Genomic DNA, 12,922 nt, shown 5'->3' on the forward strand with positions numbered 1-12,922 from the left:
AAAAATTTGTAGGTTTAAAAATGTCCTCTTCTGACCCCTAGAACTTTTAAATTTTTCCGTATAATGAAATGTGTGAGGGCTAATTTTTTACACCATGAATTGTAGTTTTAATTGGTACCATTTTTGTTTTCATTAGACTTTTTGATTGGATTTTATTATTTTTTTTAGGGTATACAGAGTGACCAAATATAAAAATAGTTCTGGACTCTGGTATTTTTTTTATGTATATGCCATTGAACGTGCAGTTCAAATTAACATCATATTTTTATAGTTCGGACATTTATGCACGCCATTTTTTATAAGGAATTTTGGAAAAGGGGGATGATTTAAACTCTTAACATGGAAGTCCCCTTAGTGGATTTTTAGGAGGTAACATTAGATTCATCATACATATCAATGCAGTTCCATAAAACTACAGTGATCTGTGTGCTCTGCGCTCGATTGATAAAGTCTGGTCCAGCCAAGCTTTATCAATCTGAGAGCCGGGATCAGCGCAGAAGGAGAGGTAAGCCCTCTGGCTAGGCTACCTCAGAAATGGATTGTCCCACCCTACTGAACCACCGGGGAGAGTTTAAAGGTAATAGCCGGCCATGGTGATCGCCGCATGTCGGGATTATCGGCTGCCCCCAGCTACAAGAATCAGCTGGGGCAGGGGATCGAAACTGAAGCCTGCACCATACACAGGTAACAGCACAAGGACGTGTATACACGTCCTTGGTCGTTAACCAGTTAAAATGGGAAATCAGATTCCTTAATTAAAGGTGTACTCCAGAGAAAACAAATGTTTTTTTATTTTTTTATTGTTTTTTTTATACAACATAGTGTTTCCTGCTGTCCCCTCTTTCCATATCAGGAATTGTAAGAAGCAAGAGAGGTTTGCTTTGAGAATTTTCTCCTGCTCTGAGCAATTCCTAACGTAGGCAGAAGTGGCAGTAGGTAACATTGAGTCAGCTTGGAAAGAACTACACAACTTCCTCCAGAGCATATAGCAGCTGATAAGTACTGGAAAGCTTACATTCCTTAAATAAAGCTCATTTAACTTTCTGGCACCAAATGATTTGAAGAAATCTTTTTTTTCTCTAAAATACCCTTTTAATTGTGACCACAGTTCAGACATTGGGATCCCTATAACTATGCCATCATGATGTACGCCTTTAAGCAACACTGCATAGCCTTGCCTTGAGAAACAGTTATCAGTTTTAATGCAGTTTTATTCAAGAACCTACAGGTCACATAACAACATATTCAAAAATGCTTTCCTTCCAGCAAGGCCTCCCCAAAATACTACAGGGGACATTTACAAAACATTGATACATCTTCCCCATGTTTTTGAGAATACTATCCCTACTGTACACCATTTACTTTTCTGCTATGGACTATACATTTCTTTCTATCCTTTATATTTTGATATTCTAATTTGAAGGAACCACCGTTCAAGTAAGGGGCTTACTATGATTTTGTGTGGTTATCTTAAATAGAGGTTACAATAAAAATCCAGTAGAATTACTACAAAGTATCAAATGCATACATTAAGATAAAAGAACAGACAGCAACTTTACCTTTGCAGTGCACTTGTGCTGTGGATGATTGATAGAATCTACATAATGGTGCCTCATACATCGAGCTGGGTCTGTTTCTGTGATAAAACTGTTACTCTTTTTTATGTCCGCCTTAGTTAATATTGCCATCAGTGACAGTGCAGTAATCCATGAGACTAGGACATAGTTTCCCATTGTTCTTTAAAAAATTTGAGCACAGAAATATAAGGACCTTAAAAATGTAGGATCCAAAAATACAAGCCGTGTTCTGTATGAAGACTGATGTCAACTCCTTTCATTATCTTCCTTCTAGCCATTTGTCTTGGTGTTTTGGTTGAATAAATAAGTGGTAATCCATTGTTGTATCTGTTATAAGATTGAATAAAGAAACATTGATTATAACAAAGTAGCAATAGGGAAAGTTATTTCTTACATATAAAAAGCCTTACATTTTAGCACAAGACTAAGTTTTGAAAAACTTTATAACTTCCTGTGTATGTTAATCTCAGGGATTTTAGCTGTTGGCTTTTGGATCGAAATGTCTCCAAATGAAGTGAAACCAACATTTATTCGGATGTGTCTAAAGTTTTCTGGTAATGTTTATACTACTTACAATAATATAAATCCAATAACCTTGAAAGGGGTACTCCGGTGTAAAATTTTTTTTTCAAATGAACTGGTGCCAGAAAGTTAAACAGATCTGTAAATTACTTCTAATTAAAAATATTAATCCTTCCAGTACTTATCAGCTGCTATATACTACAGAGAAAGTTGAATTTCTTTCTGGAGTTCATTTAAGTTTGACCACAGTGCTCTCTGCTGACACTTCTGTCCGTATCAGGAACTGCCCAAAGCAGGAGAGGTTTGCTATTGAGATTTGCTTTTACTGGACAGTTCCTAACATGGACAGAGGTGTCAGCAGAGAGCACTGTGGTCAGACTGGAAAGAACTCAAGAAAAAATACAACTTTCTCTGTAGTATACATCAGCTCATAAGTACTGGAACTAGAGATGAGCGAATCGAATCTGACGAATCCGAATTTGTTACGAATTTCAGGAAAAATTCGATTTGCAACGAATGCGAATATCACCATGATTCTATCGCGCAAATTGCTTCATTAAACTCCATTTAGTGCGGTCCAGGCTCCAGGGCATCTAAAATGGCAGATCCACATGTGAGGACATGGGGCAAGGAATCCTGGGAAGGCGGGCACAATGGTAAGCCGGGTGACCCTGAAATACATGCAGGATGCAGCCTATCACCAGCCAGTCACCCCTGTAATGTCACAGCCCTGAATAATCGGCAGCTATATTGTGGCTAGTCATTTCATCCTTACACTGCAGAGAGATTGATAGGGACAGACAGCCCTGTGTGTTACACAGAAAAGCTTGTTCCAGCAGCGATTTTCCTCCTCGTTAAGTCAGCGTTCTGTTGGACGGAGAGCAGTTTGTTTTTCACAGACAGGCATTCTTACTGCAGCAATCCACCTCCCAGTCACTGTCTACAGTGTTCTATTATTGAGAGGATCAGAGAACAGTGTGTTGCACAGAAGAACAGCAGCGATTCAGCTAAAGCACAAATCCTGCCTAGAAGTACTGATAGGGAAGGGAGTGAGATTGAGAAAGTGCATTTTTGGCTGTACTACATAGCGACTGTGTGCTGCAGCACTGGTGTCTACTGCTGGTGTTGTGCACAAAAACCTTTTTTAAGTGTATTGTAACACATTTTTTTACCCTCATAAGTGCATACCGCATTCGTACATCTAAGTGTTGTACAATTTTTTCCTGATAAAGTCTTCAGGGCCTAGATACTGTGAAAGGACAGCCAAAAGTACTCACCGGCTGGTGTTGTAAACATACTTTTATAAGCGTACTGTAGTGTATTTTTCTGCCCTCATATGTGCATACCACATACGTACATCTAAGTGTTCTCCCGGTATCAGCTAGCGGCCGTGTCTCAACCAGCAACCCATCTGCCGTTATTGATTGGTTAACACGGTCACCCACTACATCACAAGTGACATCTGATACCCCCAGTCAAAATTTGATGGTTTCCTCAGACACAACCCTCAGTTGGCATGGAGCAGTCCCTGTCCTCCCATTGCCTCTGTCTTATGCTGTTCCCTCCCCTACAGAAGTATCTTATGCTGTAGATTCAGCTCCACTATTCAGTGAGGACAATCTAATAGAGGACAGTCAGCAGCTACTGTCCAGCCAAGAAGTGGAGGAGACATCTGCTGCATCCTCCGCTAGGCGGGCAAGTATTGATGAAGAGAGTCGGTGTTGCCAGGGTTCAGGGTCCTGAAGCAGACACTGTTGAGGAACCTAAGGAGGACATCAGTGACGTGCAGACACTTGCAAGATGTGTCGGCAGAAGGTGAAGTGTGGCCAGAGTCCCAATGTTGGCACCATGGCCCTTCGTCAACATATGCTGTGCCACCATAAAGCGGCCTGGGAGAACCGTGGCTCCGATGTGGTCGTCCAGCCTGCTGCATCATCCAGTGGCATGCCACTCCCTCTTTCAGCCAGCCAAGGCTCCAGCACCTCAGCCGAAGGGAGCTGTGTGTCATACCCTCCTTTTGTCGCTCCAGATGCTCCTGCTCCTCCTACTTCGAGTCAGTCATTCCTCCAGCAATCCATCGTCATTTAAGAGAGAACAGTATGCGCCCACTCATCAAATGGCACAGGAGCTGAATATGCTCCTGTCCAATTTGCTGGTGCTGCTGTCCCTCCCTTTTCAAGTGGTGGACTCTGCACCTTTCAGAGAACTGATGGCTTGCGCTGAGTCAAGGTGGAGAGTCCCAAGCCATAATTTCTTTTTGAAGAAGGCAGTATCAGCCCTGCACAATTTTGCGGAACAGTAGGTGGGCCAGTCCTTGAGCCTGTCGGTGTCTACCAATGTGAACGACAGCGCCAACGTCTGGAGCTGTAACTATGGTCAGGGAAAATACATGTCCTTCACGGCCCACTGGGTGAATGTGGTTCCCGCACCGCCACAACACTAACTTGGACAGGTCACGCCACTTCCTCCTCCACGCTCTCAGGCCATGACAGATCCTGTGACAGTTTGCGACTCCGCCTCCCCTTCCTCCACCGTGTCCTTAGCCTTCACTGCACGGACAAGTCTCAGTGTCCCTTCAGAATACCATGTATGCAGGGCATAGCGGTGTCACGCTGTTCCTAACATGGCTTGCCTAGGCGAACAGAGTCACACAGGGGAGCATGGCTTACTCCACGAAAACTGGAAATGGGAACCATGGTGACTGACAACATGAAGAACATCTTGTCTGCGCTGCGACAAGGAAGGCTGAGCTATGCGCCCTGCATGGCAATCTGGTTGCCATTCAGCCACTATTTGTTCTCCTCATGCTGCTGCCAACTCCAGGCTGTGCCATTCAGCCACTATATGGTCTCCTCATGCTGCCACCAACTCCAGGCTTTGCCATTCAGCCACTATATGGTCTCCTCATGCGGCCGCCACCTCCCCGCTGTGTCATTCAGCCACTATATGTTCACCTCATGGTGCCACCAACTCCAGGCTGTGCCATTCAGCCACTATATGATCTCCTCATGCTGCCCCCACCTCCATGCTGTGTCATTCAGCCACTATATGTTCTCCTCATGCTGCCACCAACTCCAGGCTGTGCCATTCAGCCACGATATTGTCTCCTCATGCTTCTGCCACCTCCAGGCTGTAAAAACTCATCTTTTAATCTTAGGGATTGTGAAGCCCTATTGTCTCCTCATTCTGCTGCCAGCTGCAGGCTGTGTCATTCAGCCACTATATGGTCTACTCATGCTGCTGGAACATTTCCTAAAAGAATTTATGGTAGCACTAGCTACCATAAATCTTCAAGTTACATTTGAAAATTAATCTTTTAATCTTAGGGATTGTGAGGCCCTATGGTCTCCTCAAGCTGCCGCCAACTGCAGGCTGTGTCATTCAGCCACTATATGATCTCCTCTTGCTGCTGCCGATTCCAGGCTGTGTCATTCTGCCAGATTATGGCCTCCTCATGCTGCTGCCACCTCTAGGCTCTGTCATTGTGCCACCATGTGACTCCTTGTTAGATTGGGTTTTGTGGTCATACAGTATTAGTTCAAAGTAAACAGCGGGACATTAAACTTGGGAATCTAACATAAATCTTAAATTTAAAAAAATCAAAGTAATCTTTTAAAGACTGAGGCTCTATGGTCATCGCCGTCATATTAACTGTGGAATTATCACAAGAATCCAATGAAACAGCTTGGAGCAATTACAATGAACCATAACTGATTAAATGAAACATTTGCACTTTCACAGTCAGGGGGGCTCTGAGAGGCAGGGGTGGGAACAGGTGGCATCTTGCCTGGCGGAGGACCATCAGCTCGATGCTCACCAAAATGGGTAATCAAAAAATTTTAATTAATTCAAATTAAATAAAATAAAAATTACATAAAAAATCTGCCACATTCAGATGCTCTGCAGCAGTGATTCTAATAGCGATGCCTGTAATCTGCATGTCATACTGAATAACAGTATTATTTCACTAACACAGCACACTCCATATGCGTGTTAGGACAAGGCAAAGTGTTCTACACCCCTATTGAGCCTCTATGTAGGCCAGAAATAGCCATTTTTTAATAGCAATTTGCCGCAATTAAATTCGGACCTTACCGTACCTCATTTTTGCGACGCGTTTCCAAGGTACAGAATCACACCTTTTTCATCAGGCTACTCTGTAGCCTGATGAAGAAGGTGTGATTCTGTACCTTGGAAACGCGTCGCAAAAATAAAAAAAGATATGAAGATACCCAGTGGCATCTGTTTGGTATGAGCTTGGGGAACATTGCTTGAAAGTGTCCTGGACTCAGGGGGAATCTGGTTTTGGGTATTATGCCTATCTCCAGTTTTCCCCTAGTGAAGTGAGTGCTTATTGAATTGGCCTCCTTATTTCCCAAAAAGAATAATTAATGTTCCTTGCAAACGGTCTTCTCTGAGCGCTGGTTTATGTTTTTTCTTTTGACCATAATCCTTGCCCACACGGACCACGATCACTGGATCTGGAATACCTGGCGCCCTCCCTCTAAGTGGATAACTGAGAAGCACTGGACTCCTTGCCATTCCTTTTGAGACAAACCTGGCTCCTAGGTGTATTGTAGAGGACCCATCCAAATTGGTGTTTTAAACATTTATGCAATTTTTCTTGTGATATAGTAAGTACTTGGTAGTGGATTAGAGCGCTTTCCTACAATTTTCTGCTCTGACATTTATTTTTCTAAACTGCATCACATGGGACACATCCATGTTTTATTTTGTGCTGTGGATATTCTACATATATTATATTTTACTACTGCATTATTACTTGGTCTATGATTCTAGACATGGTGGTGAGTGCAAATTCAGGTAAACACTAAAAAGGAATATAGAGCATGGGAGTACAGCAGAGAGGAAGCCTCCGCTATTTAGGGCGTGTTCAAACACACATAATCTGCTGCACATTTTCTTCAGCAGAAAACCTCCAGCAGATTATGGATGTGGGAATGTACCTTTAAAGTGAAGCTGTCAGCAGGAGAGCATGACTGTAAATAAGATAAGTGGTACATGGACTGGATTGGCCTGGTCTCTTGACACACTGTGGAATACCCCCTGAACAGTTGAACCTCTTTTACATATTTACAAAATGGATTATATTTCAATTATGGAAAGGATAGAACTGCAGATTATGCAGATCTACAGTACGCAAAGATATATCATTACTTTCTCCAACTGATGAGAAACCCAAAAATCCTCACAAAAAAGAAACGGTAGAAATATTTATAGGGCTATTCCAGGGAAATATCAAAGTTTAGTATGTACCTACTCCTACATTAAAATAATAAAAGTTGACATACTTACCTCCCTTGCTCCCCCAACACAGCAGCTGTCAGATCTTTCTGACAGCTGCTGTGATGGGGGAGCAAGGGAGGTAAGAATGCCAACTTTTATTATTTTAATGCAGGAGTATGTACATACTGCACTCCTGTTTTTCCAGTTTTCGGTGACGCCTCATTCCCCTGCTCAGCTCTGTGATTGGCTGACAGAAGAGCAGGACGCAGACTGAAAGATCTGACAGCTGCAGTGCCAGGGGGCAAGGGAGGTAAGCATGCAGACTTTTATCGTTTTAATGCAAGAAGGCACATACTAAAGCTCATCATTTACATGGAAACCCCTTTAACAAAATGTTGGAGTATATTTACAAATTGCAGGACTGTAGAAATCTCTGTAACTAAAGATATTTAACATTCATCTGAATGATGTTGTTACTGTAGCATTCACATGCCTTTAGATCTATGGGAGCATTGCAGAAACTTTGGAAACAAATCTACCATATGTTAATATACTCTTACAGCAAATAAACATTATTCATTACATAATAAAACCGTTATACAGTTTTTCAATATCATCTGTATTCATAACTTATAAGTTTTGAAAATCTCTGCTTACACTCAACACAAATGTTACGCCGAGCGCTCCGGGTCCCCGCTCCTCCCCGGAGCGCTCGCTTCACCTCCTCCGCTGCAGCGCCCCGGTCACGTCCTCTGACCCGGGGCGCTGCGATCCTGCTGCTAGCCGGGATGCGATTCGCGATGCGGGTAGCGCCCGCTCGCGATGCGCACCCCGGCTCTCCTACCTGACTCGCTCCCCGTCTGTTCTGTCCCGGCGCGCGCGGCCCCGCTCCCTAGGGCGCGCGCGCGCCGGGTCTCTGCGATTTAAAGGGCCACTGCGCCGCTGATTGGCGCAGTGGTTCCAATTAGAGTTATCACCTGTGCACTCCCTATATTACCTCACTTCCCTTGCACTCCCTTGCCGGATCTTGTTGCCTTAGTGCCAGTGAAAGCGTTCCTTGTGTGTCCCTTGCCAGTGTTTCCAGACCTTCTGCCGTTGCCCCTGACTACGATCCTTGCTGCCTGCCCCGACCTTCTGCTACGTCCGACCTTGCTTCTGCCTACTCCCTTGTACCGCGCCTATCTTCAGCAGCCAGAGAGGTGAGCCGTTGCTAGTGGATACGACCTGGTCACTACCGCCGCAGCAAGACCATCCCGCTTTGCGGCGGGCTCTGGTGAAAACCAGTAGTGGCTTAGAACCGGTCCACTAGCACGGTCCACGCCAATCCCTCTCTGGCACAGAGGGTCCACTACCTGCCAGCCGGCATCGTGACAGTAGATCCGGCCATGGATCCCGCTGAAGTTCCTCTGCCAGTTGTCGCTGACCTCACCACGGTGGTCGCCCAGCAGTCACAACAGATTGCGCAACAAGGCCAACAGCTGTCTCAACTGACCGTTATGCTACAACAGTTGCTACCACAGCTTCAGCAGTCATCTCCTCCGCCAGCTCCTGCACCTCCTCCGCAGCGAGTGGCCGCTCCTGGGATACGCTTATCCTTGCCGGATAAGTTTGATGGGGACTCTAAGTTTTGCCGTGGCTTTCTTTCCCAATGTTCCCTGCATCTGGAGATGATGTCGGACCTGTTTCCCACTGAAAGGTCTAAGGTGGCTTTCGTAGTCAGTCTTCTGTCCGGAAAAGCCCTGTCATGGGCCACACCGCTCTGGGACCGCAATGACCCCGTCACTGCCTCAGTACACTCCTTCTTCTCGGAAATCCGAAGTGTCTTTGAGGAACCTGCCCGAGCCTCTTCTGCTGAGACTGCCCTGTTGAACCTGGTCCAGGGTAATTCTTCCGTTGGCGAGTATGCCGTACAATTCCGTACACTTGCTTCAGAATTGTCCTGGAATAATGAGGCCCTCTGCGCGACCTTCAAAAAAGGCCTATCCAGCAACATTAAAGATGTTCTGGCCGCACGAGAAATTCCTGCTAATCTACATGAACTTATTCACCTAGCCACTCGCATTGACATGCGTTTTTCTGAAAGGCGTCAGGAACTCCGCCAAGATATGGACTCTGTTCGCACGAGGCGTTTCGTCTCCTCGGCTCCTCTCTCCTCTGGTCCCCTGCAATCTGTTCCTGTGCCTCCCGCCGTGGAGGCTATGCAGGTCGACCGGTCTCGCCTGACACCTCAAGAGAGGACACGACGCCGTATGGAGAACCTCTGCCTGTACTGTGCTAGTACCGAACACTTCCTGAGGGATTGTCCTATCCGTCCTCCCCGCCTGGAAAGACGTACGCTGACTCCGCACAAAGGTGAGACAGTCCTTGATGTCTACTCCGCTTCTCCACGTCTTACTGTGCCTGTGCGGATGTCTGCTTCTGCCTTCTCCTTCTCTACAGTGGCCTTCTTGGACTCTGGTTCTGCAGGAAATTTTATTTTGGCCTCTCTCGTCAACAGGTTCAACATCCCAGTGACCAGTCTCGCCAGACCCCTCTACATCAATTGTGTAAATAATGAAAGATTGGACTGTACCATACGTTTCCGCACGGAGCCCCTTCTTATGAGCATCGGATCTCATCATGAGAGGATTGAACTTTTGGTCCTCCCCAATTGCACCTCGGAGATTCTCCTTGGACTTCCCTGGCTTCAACTTCATTCCCCAACCCTGGATTGGTCCACTGGGGAGATCAAGAGTTGGGGGTCCTCTTGTTCCAAGAACTGTCTAAAACCGGTTCCCAGTAACCCTTGCCGTAACTCTGTGGTTCCTCCAGTAACCGGTCTCCCCAAGGCCTATATGGACTTCGCGGATGTTTTCTGCAAAAAACAAGCTGAGACTCTACCTCCTCACAGGCCTTATGATTGCCCTATCGACCTCCTCCCGGGTACTACTCCACCCCGGGGCAGAATTTATCCTCTCTCTGCCCCAGAGACTCTTGCCATGTCCGAATACGTCCAGGAGAATCTAAAAAGGGGCTTTATCCGTAAATCCTCCTCTCCTGCCGGAGCCGGATTTTTCTTTGTCTCCAAAAAAGATGGCTCCCTACGTCCTTGCATTGACTACCGCGGTCTTAATAAAATCACGGTTAAGAACCGCTACCCCTTACCCCTCATCTCTGAACTCTTTGATCGCCTCCAAGGTGCCCACATCTTCACTAAATTGGACTTAAGAGGCGCCTATAACCTCATCCGCATCAGAGAGGGGGACGAGTGGAAAACGGCATTTAACACCAGAGATGGACACTTTGAGTATCTGGTCATGCCCTTTGGACTGTGCAATGCCCCTGCCGTCTTCCAAGACTTTGTCAATGAGATTTTTCGTGATCTATTATACTCCTGTGTTGTGGTGTATCTGGACGATATCCTGATTTTTTCTGCCAATCTAGAGGAACACCGCCGGCATGTCCGTATGGTTCTTCAGAGACTTCGTGACAACCAACTCTATGCCAAAATTGAGAAATGTCTGTTTGAATGCCAATCTCTTCCTTTTCTAGGATATTTGGTCTCTGGCCAGGGACTACAGATGGATCCAGACAAACTCTCTGCCGTCTTAAATTGGCCACGCCCCTCCGGACTCCGTGCTATCCAACGCTTTTTGGGGTTCGCCAATTATTACAGGCAATTTATTCCACATTTTTCTACCATTGTGGCTCCTATCGTGGCTTTAACCAAGAAAAATGCTGATCCCAAGTCCTGGCCTCCTCAAGCAGAAGACTCCTTTAAACAACTCAAGTCTGCCTTTTCTTCGGCTCCCGTGCTCTCCAGACCTGACCCTTCCAAACCCTTCCTATTGGAGGTTGATGCCTCCTCAGTAGGAGCTGGAGCTGTTCTTCTACAAAAAAATCCTTCCGGGCATGCTGTCACTTGTGTTTTTTTCTCTAGGACCTTCTCTCCAGCGGAGAGGAACTACTCCATCGGGGATCGAGAACTTCTAGCCATTAAATTAGCACTTGAGGAATGGAGGCATCTGCTGGAGGGATCAAGATTTCCTGTTATTATCTACACCGACCACAAGAACCTCTCCTACCTCCAGTCGGCCCAACGGCTGAATCCTCGCCAGGCCCGGTGGTCTCTGTTCTTTGCCCGATTTAATTTTGAGATTCACTTTCGTCCTGCCGATAAGAACATTAGAGCCGATGCTCTCTCTCGTTCCTCGGATGCCTCAGAAGTTGATCTCCCTCCGCAACACATCATTCCACCTGACTGCCTGATCTCCACTTCTCCTGCCTCCATCAGACAGACTCCTCCAGGAAAGACCTTTGTTTCTCCACGCCAACGCCTCGGAATCCTCAAATGGGGTCACTCCTCCCATCTCGCAGGTCATGCGGGCATCAAGAAATCTGTGCAACTCATCTCCCGCTTCTATTGGTGGCCAACTCTGGAGACGGATGTTGGGGACTTTGTGCGAGCCTGCACTATCTGTGCCCGGGATAAGACTCCTCGCCAGAAGCCCGCTGGTTTTCTTCATCCTCTGCCTGTCCCCGAACAGCCTTGGTCTCTGATTGGTATGGATTTTATTACTGATTTACCCCCTTCCCGTGGCAACACCGTTATTTGGGTGGTCGTTGATCGATTCTCCAAAATGGCACATTTCATTCCTCTTCCTGGTCTTCCTTCTGCGCCTCAGTTGGCTAAACAATTTTTTGTACACATTTTTCGTCTTCACGGGTTGCCTACGCAGATTGTCTCGGATAGAGGGGTCCAATTCGTGTCTAAATTCTGGAGAGCTCTCTGTAAACAACTCAAGATTAAATTAAATTTTTCCTCTGCATATCATCCCCAGTCCAATGGACAAGTAGAAAGAATTAACCAGATCCTGGGTGATTATTTGCGACATTTTGTTTCCTCCCGCCAGGATGACTGGGCAGATCTCCTTCCATGGGCCGAATTCTCGTATAACTTCAGGGTCTCTGAATCTTCCTCCAAATCCCCATTTTTCGTGGTGTACGGCCGTCACCCTCTTCCCCCCCTCCCTACCCCCTTGCCCTCTGGTCTGCCCGCTGTGGATGAAATTTCTCGTGACCTTTCCATTATATGGAGAGAGACCCAAAATTCTCTCTTACAGGCTTCTTCACGCATGAAGAGGTTCGCGGATAAGAAAAGAAGAGCTCCCCCCGTTTTTTCCCCTGGAGACAAGGTATGGCTCTCCGCTAAATATGTCCGCTTCCGTGTCCCTAGCTACAAGTTGGGACCACGCTATCTTGGTCCTTTCAAAATTCTGTGTCAAATTAATCCTGTCTCTTATAAACTTCTTCTTCCTCCTTCTCTTCGTATCCCTAATGCCTTTCACGTCTCTCTTCTCAAACCACTCATCCTCAACCGTTTTTCTCCCAAATCTGTTCCTCCCACTCCTGTTTCCGGCTCCTCGGACGTCTTCTCGGTCAAGGAGATTTTGGCTGCCAAAAAGGTCAGAGGAAAAAATTTTTTTTTAGTAGACTGGGAGGGTTGTGGTCCTGAAGAGAGATCCTGGGAACCTGAGGACAACATCCTTGACAAAAGTCTGCTCCTCAGGTTCTCAGGCTCCAAGAAGAGGGGGAGA

At 46.1% G+C, this 12,922-nt stretch overlaps 1 protein-coding gene across 4 annotated transcripts in view; it reads right to left on the minus strand.

Moving 5' to 3' along the window:
• NDP (norrin cystine knot growth factor NDP) overlaps positions 1-12,922 on the minus strand; it is a 146,303-nt gene that overhangs the window by 48,064 nt on the left and 85,317 nt on the right. For all 4 annotated transcript variants that reach the window (XM_056560719.1, XM_056560718.1, XM_056560720.1 and 1 more), the window contains one exon: positions 1,560-1,904. In XM_056560719.1, coding sequence (XP_056416694.1) covers positions 1,560-1,733 — 174 coding nt within the window. In that variant the 5' untranslated portion in view covers positions 1,734-1,904. The remainder of the gene's footprint in view (positions 1-1,559; positions 1,905-12,922) is intronic.

This window comes from Hyla sarda, chromosome 2, assembly GCF_029499605.1.
Source record: "Hyla sarda isolate aHylSar1 chromosome 2, aHylSar1.hap1, whole genome shotgun sequence".
NCBI classification, from domain to species: domain Eukaryota; kingdom Metazoa; phylum Chordata; class Amphibia; order Anura; family Hylidae; genus Hyla; species Hyla sarda.